This window comes from Microtus ochrogaster, chromosome 4, assembly GCF_000317375.1.
Source record: "Microtus ochrogaster isolate Prairie Vole_2 chromosome 4, MicOch1.0, whole genome shotgun sequence".
In the NCBI taxonomy this organism is placed as follows: Eukaryota; Metazoa; Chordata; class Mammalia; order Rodentia; family Cricetidae; genus Microtus; species Microtus ochrogaster.
This window is the reverse complement of record NC_022011.1, coordinates 53799339-53819681: the sequence shown is the minus strand read 5'-3', so window position 1 is coordinate 53819681 and position 20343 is coordinate 53799339. Positions and strand designations below refer to the sequence as shown.

General features: G+C 36.1%; 1 protein-coding gene across 3 annotated transcripts in view; it reads right to left on the bottom strand.

Annotated features, from left to right (window-relative positions):
- Positions 1–4647: 4647 nt before the first annotated feature.
- Spopl (speckle type BTB/POZ protein like) overlaps positions 4648–20343 on the bottom strand; it is a 55906-nt gene continuing 40210 nt past the window's right edge. For all 3 annotated transcript variants that reach the window (XM_005346377.3, XM_026778595.1, XM_013346037.1), the window contains 4 exons: positions 14222–14344; positions 12313–12455; positions 12170–12223; positions 4648–8764 (listed from right to left, as the gene is read on the bottom strand). In XM_005346377.3, the coding sequence (XP_005346434.1) occupies positions 8620–8764; positions 12170–12223; positions 12313–12455; positions 14222–14344 (465 nt within the window). In that variant the 3' untranslated portion in view covers positions 4648–8619. The remainder of the gene's footprint in view (positions 8765–12169; positions 12224–12312; positions 12456–14221; positions 14345–20343) is intronic.

Sequence of the window (20343 nt, the reverse complement as noted above, 5' to 3'; positions counted from 1 at the left end):
AAAAAAAAAAAAGCGTGCACTACCTTTGCTGGGGGTTTTTGTGTTTGTTTTCGTTTTTTCACCTATTTCTTTCTTTCTTTTTTTTTAACATTCTATAGAGCAATTTTTTCTGAGACCTAACTCCATTCTTCTTTTCTGACCACAACCTCAGTAATCCCATCTGCATTTTGTTCCTTGATTCCACTGGAGAATTCATTTTCCTGTCTCCATGATTCTTTCCTCCCCCTCTCCAAAACTGAAGTGGACAGAGAACAACGGGTGAACAAATGAAAAGAACTTTATTAACCCAGAATTAAGCATTCAAATGGGGAAACAGGTTGCCACAGGTGAGTGATTACTCAAATGAACAGTGGTATTTGAACTCTTTGTAGCAGGGGATGTTATCCAAGGGCTTATCAACAAGTGGGATACAGGAAGTGCAACAGTTCCGGCAGTATCTTGGAGAAGGTCTGAAAGGTGAAAGTTACAGGTCGTAGGACCAGTGGATATGGAGAGCAGCAGGACCTAGTGCCCACGTGAAGGCAAAGTATGGAGACCTCTAAATTGTGGCAGGACCACAGGGGTCAAATCTTGTAGACTAGAATAGTAGGTATCTGTTTGGAGATTGCATATAAGAACATTCTGGTGGCATTTTGAAGGTAGTCTTCCTTTCTTCCCATCTCTGATGAGCTATGAAAAGAGTGTAGCTATCTGAAAACCACATACCTTGTTATATGGATTCAGGGGGGCTCTGACTGGTCAGGTCTTTGTGTATTTACATGCGGTATAAAATTCGAACGATCAAGAAAGAGCTGCCAAATCTAAAGGGTGAGGGTCGAAAAAAATTTTTAGTCAGGTCTGGGTTTCATTTCTCTTCTTTCCGTGGCGGTGGTAGAGAAGCAGGGAAGCAGGCTGGCAGCTGTCAGATGGACACACAGGTCTGTGGGCTGTGTGTGCTGGTTACCAGTTGCTAACGTGATGTTCTTACTACTTTTTCAACAGGAGCTATTATTACAAAGTACTCTTTGATTGGAGCTGTCCTGCTGCTGCCATGGCCCATCCCAATAGACAATCAATTGGCCATAAGGCAGTCCAATCTTAAATCATCATTGTAGCTGTTAAATGCAGCTTGTTTCTGCCCCAACTGTACTCAGAATCTGTGACATTTTCAGTTCAAACTAGTTTTGTGGTTCATTCCTGGCTCTGTTGTGATGACCAGTGCCCCTCCTATCCCAATTAATATCATCTGTATCTTCCTGACATTGTGTGCTATCATTCTCAAACTTCATCGAAATTTCCAAGCAGAATGCTCTACAGGAACATTAAATTGGGATGAGGGATCTTTCAAAACTGCTTTAACGTTTGTTTGTGATTCTGCCAACAGTGATACCCTCCATCTGATTATCTAATGCAAGCCTGAGAGTCACCCTCTTCTCTCCCACCTACCATACCTAACTAAGCGTTATGCTTTACTACTGTATCTTCCCAAACCTCCTTCTCTGCTACAATGTTCCTAAGGCTTGCATTGACCACTAACATCATTTACATCTTAAGAGGGACTCTCTACCCTCAATTCCAGACCTCTCTCCTCTTGGCAAGGAAGGAAAGATTGCTGATCACCATAATGCTTCTGTTCTGCCCAATTTAAAACCACTCAGCACTCATGGGTTAAGTATAACTTCTAAAATAAAGTGTACAAAAAAATTAAACCCTGTATTTGTACATTCCCTCTATACTAGAAAAGTGACAGGTCAAGTTCTATGAATGTTCCCTATGGGCTTTGATTAGCAATTCAACTTCACATGACAAATAAGAAGAAACCCCTATCAAACAGCCTAATTTATATATAACCAATCTCAATTGAGATGCCATTTCTGTAGGAAGGATGCATGGGTCTTCTACTTCCTGCACTAGTAAATACAACTATCAGCAATTTTCTCAGAAATAAAGTTGTATTTTCTTTAATAAGATTTCAAAAAACTTGAACCACGTCTACTTTATTACCATATACAAAGTAGCACAGTACTAGACAGTGCACTTAATGTACTGATAAATGAAATCAAAGGGCATCATTGTTTCTTTCCACCCCCATTCTTGCTCTTGTAGTATGAGACCGTATGCTTGTATCCTCTGTTGATTCATATACTGTCCTTAAGTTTAATACATCTAACTATACTCTTTGCCAAGTGTACACCATTTTCCTTTTTTCATCTTGTCTGGTTAACTTTCAAGAACCTCATGCTTTTAGCACGTTGAAAAGTATATACTCTCAAAACTCTGCTTAGGGAACTGGACATTTTTGTGTATAGGCTGTAATTGCTCTTATATGACACAAGTTTTTCTCTTGGTTATATCTACTAAGTCCTGGCTTGAGTTTGAGGAAAAGGGTAATATAAGGAATTGTTTGGGTGCTATAACACAGACTAGTACAAGACTACATCTGACTCCTTGGAAGAGAGGAAAAGAAATTAACAGAAATAGGTCTAGGAAGCCCCACAGAAACATAAATCTTATTATCCACGGCAAATGTGTAAAAACCTCCCTGGTGCCAAGAAAAGAGAAACTGTATTCTTTGTGAATGAGTTTTACTAATGTCTTTCATTTAAAAAAGAATCATTAAACCTCTTCACTTATACACTACACGTCCTTCCTTAGAGGCACAGAGGTCTTTGTCCTTATCACAGATAAGCACTAGGGTAGTACTTCTCAACCTGTAGGTCATGACCTTTGGTGGCTAAATGACCCTTTCACAGGGGTTGCCTAAGAACATCAAAAAACAAAGATATTTATATTACAATTTATAACAAAAGCAAAATTACACTTATAAAGTAGCAATGAAAATAATTCCCTAAAAATATAAACATGATGAAAAGTCAAGCCAGTAGCTCCCCTCCAAAACCTACCAGACCTGTAGAAATGTTTGTTAACAGACTTACCTAGATGAATCGAAGTACACAAAATTAAAAGAAGAGCCATTAAATTCATCAAACAATTTAAGGAGTTTAAAGAAACAGCTCAATAAAACCAAGGAGAAAGAACTTAAGGAGAATTTAATGCCTGAGTAATGAACAAAAAAATTATCAACAGAGGACTGATCAAAATGATAAAGTTCAACCAGGACTTGAAAAATAAATCAATAAAGAAAAACACTTTAGAGGACTCAACCTAAAATGAAGATAGAAGTGAAAAATCCAATAGCACAACTAAAAAATCAAAGAAGAGCCTTACAACAGAAGACAGAGTATCAGCACTTTAAGAAAACTAGAAGATCAAGACCAAAGAGGCAAAAAATATGAAAAATCAGATAAATCAAACCCAGGAAAGAAACATAAACGAAATGTAGGACACTATGAAAAGCCGAAACCCATCAAATTATAAGCATAGATGAGGGATAAAAATCCCGTAAATGGCATATACAAGATCTTTAACAAGATCTTAAAAAAAACCAAAAAAACCCTAAGGAAAGGCATTGTACATTCATATGTAAGAAGCACATATAACACCAAATAAACAAAAACTAAAGAGAAAATCTCCATGGCATATTATTGCTAAAATACTAAGTATACAAAACAGGGAAAAAGTATATCGAAAGCTTCAAAAAAACAAAACAACAAAACAAAACACAAGTCATGTGTAAAAGAAAACACATTAGATAACAGCTGATTTCTCAATGATAACTTTGAAGGAAGATTCTGCAGCAAAGCATTCCAAAGCTGTGAGATTGTGTCTTCTAGAAATATCATAAGCTAGGCCCTTCAAATCTCATCAACAAGACTGCTTAGGCAAAAGCTGAACAAGAACAATAGACATGATAATATGACTGATGGTGGGTGGGGTAGGAGTAGAGCCCTGAAACCCTCAACCCCCAACACAAAATACTATGGAAACTAGGGAATGTTGAGAGCAGAACTGTCTTCTACCAGCAAGAGACTCCAATTGGTTATTTAATACCAAACAGTCAGCCCTAAAAACGTATATAGTACATAGAAGTAACATCAAACAGATTAAGTAGGCTGTATTTCTGTATTCATGAAACACCCCCACTCCAATCTCCCATACACATATGCATAAACAGTTCATGGCAAAGAAGGTTATGGATTTGAAAACCAGAAAGGAGAGCTCTGAGTGACTAAAGGGAAGGGATAAATGTATAATACTATAGTCTGAAAAATAAAAGAAACAATTTTTTAAAAAGTATGAACAAAGGAGATACGATTCCTGGCCCTTTAGGACTCCTCTGAGGTAGCAGAAAACAGAATATTCATCTCAACATTCATCAGCAGTGTATGATCGAAAGGCTCTTTTAAGTTCATTTTTGAGTCTGGATTCCAGCCTCGCTATCTTATTTGGTTACACATGTATGGAAAATGTTCTGTTTAATAATCCTAATAAGAACTTGGTGTATGTGCATGTATCTACCCATGTGTTGGATATGTGAGAAATTTCCCATGGTGTGCTTATAGATGATTCCGTGGATACAACTATTATGCACTTTGTTACTCTTAGTGAGCTGGTTTAGGACTATGCTGTCTAAGCCTGCCTTTTAATAATAGCAAATATTTAAAATTATCAAAAATACAATATGTAAAAGTCACACAGTACGTGAAATTTAAATGCTAAAGCAGACCTTTTTGAGAAGACTCAAATAAACCCAAACAAGCAAATTAATTCTGAATAAGTAGTAACAATTTTATTTTAACTCAACGTGCTGAAACACAAAATCTATTTCCAACATCAAGACACAAATAGTATGTATCTCATCATAAAACACCAATTGATTAAATAAAGGCCAAAAAGTTAAATGTTTATATATCTGAATCTTGAGGGAAGTCAACTTCCTTCAGAACTAATAATTAAATAACTTTAGCAGAACTTTATTTCCATAAATGGGCTCAATTCATTTTTAAGCAATGCAGAATTGACCAGATTATAGTATACAATAAGCTTTACTAACAGGAAAATATTTAAATATAAGTATTCCTTCTCAGACACAAAGTTCTCATACAACAACAGAAGATACAGTGTGGTTTCATTCCTAGTAAAGAGTCTTGCATTTGAGGCACTCAGTATTTGTTCAGCTAGACCTAACATTTACATCATTCCATGAACACTTAAACTGGGGCTCACAATCTATATATAAAAAGGTTTGCAAAATATTCTCATGTGTGCTGAAAGTGCTGTATTTATACTCTGAGAACACTGAAACAACTCACTCATTCACTCACCCACTTAAGACCAGGCACGTCCACGTCAGGTTAGTTTACCTCCTAAATTATGTGGCTTTTAGTAAACTTGCTGAGCTGGATTTTCATGAAGCTTACACAAGTCTTCACTGCATTTTTCTAACAATGAATACTATCTTTGAATCCTCATTGTATGTGTGTGTGTGTGTGTGTGTGTGTGTGTGTGTGTGTGTGTGTGTGTGTGTGTGTGTTGGTGGTGCTATGGATTCAACCTAGGGATCACAAATGTTGATCACTCTACCACTGAGCCACTCTCAAAGCCCTTATCTTTAATTTTATATAAAAAAATTCTCCTTAGAGCTTATATACAAAATTTTAAATGGGCAAATTAAAGTTTTGACAATTTAAAGTTTCAATTAGATCTTGTTAAAAAGTAAACCAGTAATGCTCATGACACTTTTAAGATATTTAAAGCCATTATTTTAAAACTTAATCACACTTGACATCCTAAACCAGCAGTTTTCCTATTTTATCATGCAGAATGCTGGTCACATTTTTGAGGATTACACTGTCTTCTGGAAATCCACTGTCTTCTCAAATAAAACACACTAAAACGAGATACATCAATTTATCTGAACTTTCAGCATATATAACTAAGTCTTATTTTTATGAATTCAGTCTTAAACATATTACACACAGCCCAAGGGAATAGAGACACAAACACACACTGACCTCATACAAATGACCACATTTCATTCAAGGTTCTCCAATAGCTATTTGAAGACAGTGACACAGAAGTATTTAAGGAGGTAACATCAGCAAGCCATCTTATGGCACCTTCATATTTGTGCTCAAATATCAAAACACAATGAAAGTAAAAAATGAAAAAGGCACAAATAACAGTATTTCTAAATCTTAGTCTAAAGAACAGTTTTCCAATGGCTACATTTTTGAATTGCAATATTTAGAACCACTCCTTGAGTTCTGAGGAAAGCTTTGTTTAGGTGACTAGAGGTCTAACAGGAGCAAACTGGTAACTTGTAAGACAAAGATCGCATTAGACAGAATTCGTACCTATTTTGACCAAGTTTTATATAATTTAAAAATGAGGGAAGTATGTGGGTGAAATGCTATAATGCCTCTCCGATAAGAATATATTAACAGCCTTTTATCACTGACTCAAGAACCTATGCTACTGAAATATGCATATAAAAATAAAACACTGTATGATTCTGTGAGTATAATGGTAGGCATTGTATCATCACAAAAGTGGGCATTGCAGATAACATTGATATTTGTAGAGCACAGTGTTTGACATTTTTGGTACAAAGTATGTTAGCAAACTAAAAACAAAAATCTTTATAAGGAAATCCTTAAGATTATCAATAAACATTTATAATGACCACTATATGGTATTACTACTGATTTCATTATGTTTAGAAATGTAGACCAAATTAATGAGAATCAGTTTACAATGTGCCAAATATAGAGCAGTATTTTTATATGTGACAATATATTTCACGGCTGAGTGGAATCTTTATTTTTCAATAAGAGGATGGGAAAATCTTGTATTAAAAGTCTATGTATGTATGTTTATATGTATTTGTGTGTGTACAATGCTAATGTAACAGGCTTCATACTATGATGAAATTAAGGGAGTAAATTTTTGTTGTCATGATTCCCTTATACAGAGTGAAGCCCACTATCAGCTGAAAAACTATCAAAATAATTCATTCCATTTTAACTTAAAGTTGCAAACTAAAATATCTAAAAATATGATCTTTGCTTGTTTGTTCTTGAGAACTATGCTTACTAGACATTTTCCTCAATGTAAGTATTATAGGAATACTTCCATTAACATCCAATAAAGCTATAGTAAAAAATAGAGTTTATTTGAAAACCATAAGCTTAATTTCTTTGTTCTGAATTTTAAAACTAAATAAACTAATTACAAATTTTAATATGGGTAATAAAGCTATATATGCAAACATACAGGCATATGCACCTGTTTTTCTAGTAACATTCTCTGTCTTTGCGTAGGAAGCACATTATCATGCTTTAGTCATATATGATCTGACAGTGACCACTTCTTCTCTAGGACAATGCATCCAAACACATCTCCCAACTATCAATCTCCAAACATCTGGGTATTTAAAGCTAAGCTCATAATAAAGAACTGGCTCAGAAAAAAAATTGATAGTTTTTCTGTTCACATTATGCAAAATTTTAGCAATCTACAAGTTAGTTAGTAACTGAAGTGGCAAGGAGAAAACATTTTCTAGAGTGGCTGCATACACTTTCGGAGGCTTCCCTATTTTCCCACGCATCTCCCACAGGCAAACATTATCCACTCATTGTTTAAAAGGAAACAGATTGTACAGGACTCATTTATTGTTAGGTGCCTTTTCCAAAGTGTGGTAAAACAGTTATAAATTCAATAATGACTATTTGAAACCCAAATCAATTTATCTATAATCAAGCATATTTTTATGCATTATCACAAACATCCAAGTGGGCTCCATGTGTCATATAAACTTTCAAATGTTAAAACGTAATTATATCTCATTAATCCTGTCAAAAGGAAGAAAATATATATGTACCATTCATCATAGAAAAATTACACATTAAAAGTGCATATATATATGTATATATATGTATCTTTTTTAATTGGCCCACTCATGAAATGTACATTTGGTCATCCTCACTTTAACATCTACTGAATTATTCTTTCAGCTATAAGTCAATAGAAATGTAAAAACATTAGCAAAAACCATGCTTTCTTCTTACTGAAATCTTAACTTCAAATCATTTCTCAATCATTGAAAATGCACATAAAGCCAGTTTCTTGAGTAATTGATATATAGATAAACACCAAAAATTTAACTAAAAGTTTAGGTCAACTCATGGCTTATCTGCCCATTGAAATGACAAATAAATTAACCGGAGCAGTGTATGGCCATCACTTACCTCAACAATAACAGATTCTTTAGTGTCAACAGAACTGAGACTGGAGGTGTCTTTGGCAATCTCCAAATCAAGGAGAACCTAGTTTTAAACTTGGAGATTGCATAGAACAAAACCTATGAAATTCTTTTGTTTCTAAAATAATGGAAGATCATTTTCAAACTCAGTGTCTTCAGTTATCAATACTACTGCATTGTGGAGCTAGTGCAATCCTGCAAAGCCTTGGCAAACTGACAAGGCACAATAAAAAAATTAAACTACTATATGAACAAGAGAAGTCTGAAGATAATTTAAGGCCTTGAAGTGAATTAATCAGTCTGATTTAAAGCTGAAGTAGAAACCATAAATTATCCACCTGAAAGCAAGTAATAAGCTTTTCCAGCTTCTATTCTGTGGACAAGAGACAGGAACAACTGTGGCTTATGGTTTCTATTGGACTCCTTCTGGACCTGCGGAGTAAAGGCAATCCATTTTCCTACTGTCCATGGAAGACTCAAGACTGCTTTAGCCGCTTGCGTGGAATACCAAACTGTGGACACTGTGCAGATGCTAGTGCTCGGAAGGCTTCTGCCACTAAATGAGGATGAGATTGAATCATGGACTTCCACCCTGGTGTTTCCATAATGTCAGTTGCTTGGCTGAAATAGAAGATTAAGTGATATTTACTAAAAGAATACTTCTTAAATGCATTTTTGAGTTATCACTTTTGCTTGTTTTGCCTTTTTTTAATTTGTCAATTTTGAAATTTGAGATAATGTTCTACCTCTTTCCAAACATTCATCTGAATTCTTAAAAACATTACCTTGATCTTATTAGCATTTCTGTCAAAACTGAAAAGATTTGTTTGAACCCTGGGAATGTGCACTTGTTCTCATAGCTCTCCAATCACTGTTAACAATTTCTATTCCAAATACTTGATGATTTATTTTCTTCTTACCTCCTCCAGGTCTTCTCTAGAGTTCCAGTTTTTCACTTACACACTTTCCCTCTTACTACACTATGTATTTTCCCTCATCTATTAGTCACATTTTTAATGATCGCACCCAGTCGTTAGAGACTGACAAGTTAAATCCTAGTGCTTCCCCAAGAGGTTCATCATTAATCATCTGCTCTTTTTTATCTGAATGAGCCTCAAGTCTCACAGATTCAGCACTGTCACACAAGAACTCCTCATCTTTCTCCTTTTGTTTATCCTTCCTTTTGGCTGAAGCTTTCACCATTGCCCGGCGATTTAATTTAAATACCTGAGAGGCATCCTAGAACCAGTCCTCTAATTAAGCATCAAAGTAACATTTTAATTCCAAAAGTCATCAAGAATCATAAATTAATCCTCATAATCTCACAACTGGATCATTATCATTCTCCTAATTTTTGTCTTTAATCTCATGTCTCTTACTGCAGCTTCTATAACGTTGCTATAGCAACAGGAATAGGACTGTATTATACCATACTCCACCCTCCCCTTTCCCTATATTTAAGGTTTAAAAATGAGAAATGTCCAGGGATGTGGTAGGGCACACCTTTAATCCTTGGGAGGCAGAGGCAAGTGGATATCTGTGAGTTTGAGGCCAATCTTGTCTACTGAACAAGTTGCAGGAGAGGCTTCAAAGCTACAGAGAAACCCTGTCTCAACCCCCCCCCCCACACACACACACAAATGTGGTTCCATCCTCCTTACTGCTTTCCATTCCACTTTTATGCTCCAGTTACTGTTACTATTTTATTTACTGTGTCCTATATGTACAACATGTTCTCAATGAGGAACTGGAAAGGAACACATTAGTTCTTTATCCTTTTCTTCTCTCTATTATATTATTCCAATTTCCCTTTGCCCATCTGTCAATCTGCAGAAACAATGCTAAGAATGGAAGGGTTATCGTGTTCAATCAGAGGCAGTAACCGTTACTGGAGATTTATTATATTTCATGTCACTGTCAAAAGTCCTAATGTTGTACTGTTTTAAGGATCTGATCTTTGCTTGCTTTCTCTAGCTTTTATTCACTATCCACCTACTTTGCACACCCTTTATTCTACTTTTCTATAATATAAATGAAGCTAAATTCCATAATTCATTGCAATTACTTGCTTAATCAATCTGCTATACACCATAAACTACGTGCATAGAGGGGAAACATTTGCTATGCTTGCTTCCATATTCTCTGTACTGAGTAACAATGTTCTAGAAACTCAGTAAACAAATAATCATGCATCTCTACACAGGGCTATATACTTTGTTTCGTGCAACCCCTTTCAGTCCTTCATTTCTGCTATTGCTTTTTTATTCCTTCTGCAACCTTTTATTCATGTTTTGAAATGAAGTTCAGCCTGATCTTTGAAGCCATTCCTAACCCCCATGGCTTAGTCAAGTACCTTATACATATCTTCTTCTATCATTGCCATTTTAAAATACAAGGGTACATATGTGTGCATCTACCTCCATTAGATCAATTTCTTAAAAACAAAGACATTTCATCAAATGTCATTTTATATGCAGTTCCTTAGAGAAGTGCTCAAAATATAATGAACGTTAAGTATATTGAACTAATAGTAGCTGATATCAAAAAACTACTATTCTTTGCCCAGCATTTACTACTATGGCATCACTGTTTAAAATTTTAACTAGTTGTTTAGGATCACAATGCTACTTATTAATTTAAACTTTTCTTTTAATGATTCAGTAAGTATTTACTGAAACTGCACATAATACCAAAATGTACAATCACCTCTTATTCTAATAGAAGAAAAGTTGTATGACTTATTTTCTTAACAGAGTAAATAAATCTTGAAAAACTAAAACTAAAGCTATGCAATAAAAATCAAGAGAGCCATTGCTGCTAATGCACCATGTTAACTTCATACCCTGACAACCCTATGGGGTCACACACTGGGCAGTAAACAGGACTCCCACGGACTTAAAATACAGAACAATGCTTTACTTTCAGAAAACAAAATTTACAAACTAATATGAAACTAACATATGCAATGGGAAAAAGTTAAGTGAATGACTGTCTTTAATACTGCCCCTTTTAAATTATCTTTTATCAACTATCCCCCACCCCTTGCAATAATGTATTTTGTTATAGACATCACATAGTGGCCTGTAACTCAGTATGTCAGCTTTTGATAATTTTCAAAAGTAGTAAAATTGAGGAGTTTATGGGTAAAACTAATTAAAACTTTACAAAGAAATCTTTATCAATACTTCCTTTTGCTATCTCAAATAATTACAAAGAATACTCTAAAATAAGAGAAGAAAAAAATCTGAAGATTACTTCTAATACTTTGCACTTTTGATCTAGAATCAGCAGGATTTAGCAATCACCCACCTCTGAGCAATCAACATGCTACTGATTTACAATATTAGGCAGATTATGTAAAGAGTTTGGTTGATCTAAACAGTAGCAAGTTAGCTCTTAAGCAGCAAGTCTCTGAGATAGATGACAGTCTAGAATACACAGCAAGACCTTGATTCAAAAATAAGCAAATGCTCAACAAACAAACAAACAAATAAATGAGTTTCGTGGACCTGTGAAGTCCTTCTAGTCTCACTATTTGAGACTAAAACAGGAAGAGTCAAATCTGAACCTATCTTAGAAAATTTACCAAGATCTTGCCACAAAAAGTGTTAAAATTCAGGTAGCTCTGTGGGAGTCCCTGTGTAGCATGTGAAATCCAGGGTTCCATCAATAAGCATTATCAAAATCAGCAAAAAAAAATTAACAACTTCCAAGGAAAATCTTGAGGATGCAGTCTTCCTTAATGCTTTCTGAGAGAACAGATGCCAGATTTCTAGCAATGCTCATAACGCCTGTAACTCAGCTGTACACTGTGAAATTTGTACATGTATTCAAGAAATTAAGAGCACCCATCCCAGTTTGTCTGAAAAGTCAAACTACCAGAAATTCACCAAAAGCAGTCAAATTATTATTATTTTTAAATAACTGGCAGTTAGTTTCATCAGGAGTCACACTTATTGGTCATGAGCAAAAGACTATACAAATACTTCATTGAACTTATGCAGACTAAACCTGATGTCATCTTACTTGTTATTCCAGTTTTTCCCATCCTTACATCCAAGTTGTCGAAGTACACTGCACCTGCATTGAAAATTTAAACAGGGTTTAAGAAAAGCCCACTGAAGAAATCTTAAATGTGCCATAGGAACTGAATTTCAAGTATAGCTTACCTATTAATAAAGTCTATTGCCTGGGCTTTCAACTGTTCTGCACTGTGCAAATCTGCAAGGACAAGGGTATCAGCAACATTTTCTACTGAGAGGCTACTACACAAAGCTTCTTCACACATGACCTTCAGCCGTTCCAGTGCATACTACCCAAAAGAAAAACAATCATTAAACATTTTTTCCAGTTATTTAGGGTGTAAGTACCTGTTGTAACTTAGCAGATAAAGCTCAAGAAAATTTGGTCTGGACTAATATTTTTAAATAAACAAACTGCTGCTTTAGCTTATGAGGACAATGTAAATAAATATATTTAGGAGAAACACTAATTTGCTTTAGAAATCATATGCTTTAGAAAAATATGCTTTAGAATTATTTGCTTTAGAAAAATATGGTGGATTGTAATGTAAGATTTTCGTAAGACAGCTATCTTAGTACCCAGTTATCCTAAAGAGTGCATGGTCAAGTAAACATTTCTTGTCTTCTCAAAGAAAAGAACTCAGCTGAGAGAAAATTTAAGCTGTATTTTACTTAGTAAAAGAAAGCAAAGTAGTAAGCATATTTCAAAGAGACCTGAGTGGGCCTGTCCTCAGGTAGGAGAAGCAAAACAGCAGTCTGCAAGATTTTGTACTGTGGATTTGTGATGTCTTATGACATCATTTTAACTTTCTTCTAGGGAGCACCTTCATTTCATCTCACCATACTGTGCAAGGTCTAGAGCCGAGATGACCTTGTTTTAAATTCCCCGTGTATTAGATCTCCACTGGTGAGTATATGCAACATTGTAAAAAGTGCCCTAAAATCTCAATTTCTCATTTTGTGGAAAGAACTCAAGCCCCGCTTCAGACCACAGAAGGGCATCCGGACTACCAGGAGACAATAGTTACTATGGCTTAGCTAGCTACCTGCCTATTCAGTGTGAAAATACTTTACAGAAGTAGTGGTTGTCCAGAATGCTCTCCTGCTTCCTGCTCATATGTGCCACCAGTTAACTACTGTAACACTTCATTCTCCTTTCTACTACTTCAGACTCTGCATGTATCACGTATTTATTATCACTATTCAATCTTGAGTGATTTAGTTGAAAGCTAAGCAAATATTAATAACCACTAATTTTTGTAGTTATTAATATAAAGCTGCAGTATTAGTAGCTGTATTGAGGTTTATTGACATAAAATAAACAGTATCCAGTTAAAGATTTTACTTTGATAATTTAATATCCACTGTAAACCCATCACCCACCAAAAAGAGTAAATATACCCTTTAAAGTCTTTCTACCCCATACCATTCCAAGCAATATTTGTGATGTGGTGAGAAATTAGCTTGCATTTTCTGAAGTTATTTGAACACATATAATCACACAGTATGTACTCGTCATCTAGCACTTCAATTCAGTGTGTCTATTTGCAGATCCATGCAAATCACTGCTTATAGTTCAGCCCTAATATGAGTATCTCTCTTCCACCTCCTCCTACCAATGGACACAAATGTGTGCGTGCGTGTGTGTGCATGCGTGTGTGTATGTGCATGTGTGTGTCTGCACACAAGTGCACGCCAGCTACTTACTGTAAAAACTCATTTTCTTTTCTAGTACTTCACACTCGGCATTTATCACATACTATTTACTTTGCCAAGACTGAGCCTTGAAGAATGACCACTGAAAGTTAAGTAAGTGTTAATAATATAGTATGGACTCATTTGTAGGCCCCTCATACTTTCCTATCATGTAGAACTTTTAGACAATTTTATTTCCATAGCATCCTACTTTATGTTATGTCATAAAACTCTTAAGTTATTTACAAACAGCACAAACTAAGTTATGTCAAAAGTTTTTACAGTTTTTTTATATATGACAGCCTCTCTAGGTGTAAAGTTTTCGGGGCTGCTTTTTGGTCTTTAAAATCCCATTACTTACTTTGTCTGCAGCTGCCAACAAGTTGTCAGCCATTTTATCAAGATTTGGTGCTTTTCCTGTGTAAACGAATCTCATCATTTCTTTAAAAACTTCAGGGTCTAAATCATTTATTTCCACGCGATTCTATTATTGAAAATAACACATAAAAATTAGGAACAGGTACATATATGTGAATCCACATAGTTTATTTTCACTAGACTCCAGTATTGAAAACAACAACAAGAACACACACACACACATACACAAACTAGGAATGGGAACATATGTGAATCCACACGAATCTTTGACAGTAATCAAAAAACATATATTAACATTTTCAAATTCTATTTTTAAATCAAAGTTAAGTAATCTGTAGTAACTTAATCATCCAAGCCACAGTATAGGTAATTCTAACAATGAAAGCATACACTTATTTTATAACAGCTATGATAAGTCAGAAAGTAAATACATGGATAGAGAAACCATGTTAAGTATTACCTTGTGGGAAGCTTTCCAATTTTCATAATTAAAAGAGACAAAATATTGCAGCCCAAATAAAATTAATCTGTGTTTAGGTTCTGATCACATTTCAAAGGACAGTTACTGACTTTTCCCTGGTTGACTTTTAGGACCTAACAGAATACTTACTAAACCTTCTAACCACAAGCTGTATTCACAATTAGTAAGTGAAACAAGAGTCTGTACAAAATTTTGATGAGATCTCACCAGCTGAGAACACTTGCTTTTGCAAAATGCCATGTAATGTTATTTACTGGTACTTCTGTACTTATTTGATATAAACTCCCATTCAAGCAAGACCAGGTGTTTTTATACTTTGTAGCCTTATTTCCCATTCTCTGCTAAGATAAAGGAAGCAGAAAGTATCATCACTTCAGAAACCATCTTGGGTGATTTTGGTGAAGTTAAGGTGTTAGGAATATAAGTAAAATCATTTTGTGTAACTTAAAAACAATTTAACGTGCTGCCTAAGCTTGCAACCAGGGAGCTTTGATAGAGCTAGACCTCAGAAGGAAGCCCTAAGCAGTTGTGATTAGTGCACAGCTCAGGACAGGCTTTGATATGCTAATGAACTAACCCCAAAGTAGTGTTGATCTGCTGGTAAACCAATCCCAGCTGTGAGCCTTGTCAGAGAAAAGCTACCATCCAGTGAAATGATACAAAAACTGGACCTTTGGAAATGGTCCCTAGGATCACACTACTGTGCTCCAAACAAATGTTTCTCTAGCCTAGGTTGATATTCACTTGCAAGAAGACATGAGACTATGTGGCCTGACTTCAGAGAACAGTGAACTTCAGTACTGTCTAACATTAGGGGTTATTGCTGGGCTCACATATGCCCACCTGTCAGTTATATAGCCATTTGCCTATGCTCCCAAGGACCTCCTGGGACCTCCACCAGCGCCATCCTCCCAGCCTCTTCACAACGGACATGAGTTGAGCCTGCAAGCTTCTGAAGCATCCTCAATGGAGAAGATTACCCAGTGGAATCACTGCAACAGCATTTTACTCCTAGCCAACTGTTCCCCACTTGGAGATATGTCTGCTTGACTTTTAAATTAGTATGCTATTATAAGGAATGTTTGTGTGAATAAAACAGGCATATTCGAAAGACAAATCTTGTGTGAGTATCCAAATTGCTGAGCAGTTCACAGCCTACATGAAACATAGCTCACCATCAAAGAGACAATACGGTGCTCCACGTAAATGGAATCAGAAAACAATCAGGTGATGCTTGTCAAACATCTGAGAAAATATACCTCAAACCAAATCTAGTAAGGAGAAATAAAGACCACTTCATACTGACAAGGTAAACAGTCCATCAAAAGGACTCATAAAACATCTTTAACACAAGTAGAATTTCAGAAAAAAAAAACTACATACAACTAGAGATAAAATTAACAAAAGCATGGGAAAAGTGAGGGATTTTAAAAATACCACTCTTACTATATGACAGATCGTCCAGACAAAAAATCGAGAAGTGTGTAATTGAATGCCCTCAAAAGATCCAACAGACCTAATAGACTAATTGACAACTTCTCCAAGCAAAAACTACAGAATACAATTTCTTGTCATAACCCCATGGAAATTTACCCCAAATAAGTTACAAACATTAACATAAGGCAAATCCCAACAAAATATAGGGAATCTGAAATAACTGCTTGTAACCTCTTTGACTACAAGTGAGAAAGCATAAAAACAACAGCAAAAGCAAGTACAGAAAACACACAAACTTAGGGAGATCGAACAAGATACCATTGAATGATAAGTCACTGAATCAATCAATAAAATATAAAAATTTCTAAAATGAGTTAAAATAGAAATATAATATACCAAAGCCTATGGGATACAATGAAAGAAGTCCCCAGAAGGAAGTTCATAGCTCGAAATGTCTATGGGGCTTAGACATGTAGGAAACCTGCAACCTGAATGCCAGATGACCCCCACAGCCTAACTCCTGCTTATCCTAGTGAATCCACCGGACGTTAGCTAATCTGCACCCTCCCCAATCTTCAAATTTTGATAGGGTTCCACATCGAGTGCCCACTAAATCTAGGGAGCCATGCTGCATTATTCCCAAACTCCAGACTTGACTCTGTTTACAACTGTGTGCCAGTCTATCCTGCTAAATCTCTCTGAACCTAGTCAGCCTATGGCCTTGCCACTTCCCAGACCAAACCAGAAACACAAATGTTGGCCTAAATATGTTGAGTCCCACCTGTACTACCACATTTCCAACAACCAGGCTTACTCCAGGTTACGCATCATGTAGCCTTTTTCAGTTTGGTGAGAGCCCTGGGCCTTCGCCAACCTGCAACACATCCATCCTCCAGGGCTAGCCTAGAACACATCTGTGTGCCAGCAGACCTTGTTGAGTCCTAGAAATCATGTCTGCCCAAACCATCTCCACCTTTAGGCCTAGAATCAGTCACTGAACCTGTGTGCTGACATAGTCCAGTGAGTAATCAAAAACTTGATCCACTTAAACTAATCAGTCTAAAAGAGAAACAGAGCCAAGCAGTGGTAGCTCACACCTGTAATCAAAGCACTAGGAGGAGGGAAGAGATATGGCTGGGTGACATAGGAGATGAATACAATGCAAGAGGAGACAGTATTCAGTCTAAGCTTTTGTAGAGAAAGAATTCAGTCAGAGAATTCATAAGATAAATACCCTAGTTACTGAAATTGTAACAAAATCTACACATCTATAGAAAAAAGTTGACTTCCAAACATCAGATGCATTTAGAACTCCAAACAGACATGACCAGAAAAGAACTTCTCCATGAAGCATCACAATAAAGAGGTCAAAAATACAAAGTACAGGGGCTGTAGACCTGGCTGAGAATTATAAAGTCACTGGCTGCTCTCCCAGAACACCTGGGCCCAATTTCCAATGTCCACACTGTGCCTCATACCTATAATATAATGCACGGTCCATTCTTAACAGACACAGAGGAAAACAAAAACAAACAAAAATCCAACAAACAAGTAGCCCCCAAAAGACTGTCTTAAAATTTATATCGAAGTGCAAAATACTATGGATAGAGGAAACAATTTTGAATAAAAAATATACTTGATTTCAAGTTTCAAGGTAATTGTAGCCTGATAAAAAGAATTTGGCCATGTTCCTTCTGTTTCTATTGTGTGGAACAATTTGAGTAGTATTGGTAATAGTTCCTCTGCAGAGTAGAGGGTGCCTGAACTGGCTTTGTCCCACTATCACACTGATGATTATCTCAAATATCACCATAGAATCTTTGTCCAGCGATGGATGGAGATAGAGACAAAGTCCCTCATCAGAGCAACAGACTGAGCCCCCACGGTCCAGGAGCAGAAGGTCAAGGGCAGAAGGAGGTGGTGTGGGAGAATTGTCTGTATTCTGTTAATTATATTTTAAATAAACACTGATTGGCCAGGCAGGAAATATAGGCCAGAAAACCAGACATGAGAACAGGAGAATTCTGGGAAGGAGGAAGTTGATTCCTCCTACTCCTGCCCAGACCACCAAAGCAACAGGATGTGATCTGAAAAAAGGTACTGAGCCACATGGCTAACATAGATCAGAAAAATGGGTTAATCAAGATGTGAGAGTTAGCCAGTGAGAGGCTAGAGCTAATGGGCCAATCAGCTTATAATTTATGGAGACCTATGTGTGATTTTCTTTGGGGCTAAACAGTTGTGAGATACAGGCAGGACAAAAACCCCAACAACAAACAGGACCCCATTCATGTACAAGGAGGGAGAAGATGAGCAAGGAAGTCAGGACCACGAGGGGTTGGTCCACCAACTGAGGCAGTGTGCCTGTTCTAATGGGAGCTCACCAAATCCAGCTGGACAGGGACTGAATCAGCATGCTATCAAACTGGACTCTCTGAATGCAGCTTTTCTGAAAATGGGGGCTGAGAAGCCATTGATAAAGGCATCGAGACTTGTTTCTACTGCATATATACAGCAGTTATAGGTCTGTTTAATTTGCTTATCTGGTCTTGATTTAATTTTGGTAAGTGATATTTATCCAGAAAGTTGTCCATTTCCTTTAAGTTTTTACAGTTTTGAGGAATAAAGGTTTTTAAATTATGACCTGATGATTCTCTAGATTTCCTCTGTGTCTGTTGTTATGTCCCCCTTTTCATTTCTGATTTTGTTAATTTGGATATTTTTTTTTCTGCCTTTTGGTTAATTTGGATAAAAGTTTGTCTATTTTGTTGATTTTCTTTATGAACCAACTCTTTGTCTCATTGATTTTTAGTGTTGTTTTTCTTGTTTCTATTTTGTTGATTTTAGCTCTCAATTTGATTACTTCCCGCTGTCTCTAGTTCTCTTGGATGAGTTTGCTTCTTTTAGTTCTAAAGTTTTCAAATGTTCTGTTTTGGCAGAGACAGTGTTATCAGCCAGATGCAGAGGTAGCAAGATAAGATAAGAGTGCCTCACTGATAAAAGGTACCAAGCCCTGTAGCTACACATGGACAAGAATTATAGATTAATTTAAGATGTAAGAGCTAGCAAGAAATATGCCTGAGCTATTAGTCAAACAGCGTTGTAATTAATATAGCTTTTGTGTGATTATTTGGGTCTGGGTGGCTGGAAAACAAATGACACAGTCCCTTTTTACAGGTCTATGTTCTACAGATATCTGATATTTGACAAAGTTGCCAAAAACATATTGGAAGAACATGTATAAGTGATGTTGGGAAAATTGGTATCTACATGCAGAAGACTGAAACTAGACCCTGCTTTATAACCTTGTTTGAGGGAGGAAGGAAAAGTGATGTAGGAAGCATACAGGAGAACACATACTTCAGGGAATCAAGGATCTCAACATAAAATGTGAATTTATGAAATGTCTAGATAAAGAAGTAGGAAAGATACTACTATATGTAGATGCAAGAAAAAAACTGTATAAATAGGACCCTGGTTACTCAGGAAATAATGCTATCGATCAACAAGTAATTGCACCTCATATAACCAAATGTTTCTATACCTAAAAGGAAAAGTATCGAGCGGAGACACAGTCTACAGAATTGGAGAAAATCTTTAACAGCTATGCATCTGATTTCGAATTACAATGTAAAAAAAAAAAAAAAAGTAAAAGAAAACTAAAAATAAAAACAAAGGACCCAATTAAAATGTGCCATGCTTTAGAGCAGAGCACTTTTAAAGGAAGAAACACAAATGACTAATGGAAGCAGTGGTCAACATCCTTAGCCATTGAGATGATAAAATTAAAACTCCTTTGAAATACCCTATACCCCATTCATAATGGCTATTATGAAAACAAAAGAAAATATGTTAAAGATATGAGGAAAAAGGAACCATTTTTCACTTTTGGTGGGAGAGCAAACTGATACAACCACTATGAAAATCTGTGTGGATGCTTCCAAAAAACAAACAAACCAAAACAAAACCTAATAACTGGTCTGCCACATGACCCATCTATACCACTCCTGGGAATATATACAAAGGAATGAATACCTAGCTACAGAGAAACTTATACATCCATGTTCATTGCTCCTCTCTTCAAAATAGCCAGGCAATGTAAGCAACCTAGAGTGCCCATCAGCTGACAAGCAGATAATGAAAATGTGGCAAAACATACAATTTAGAATTTTAATCAGGTGCAAGAA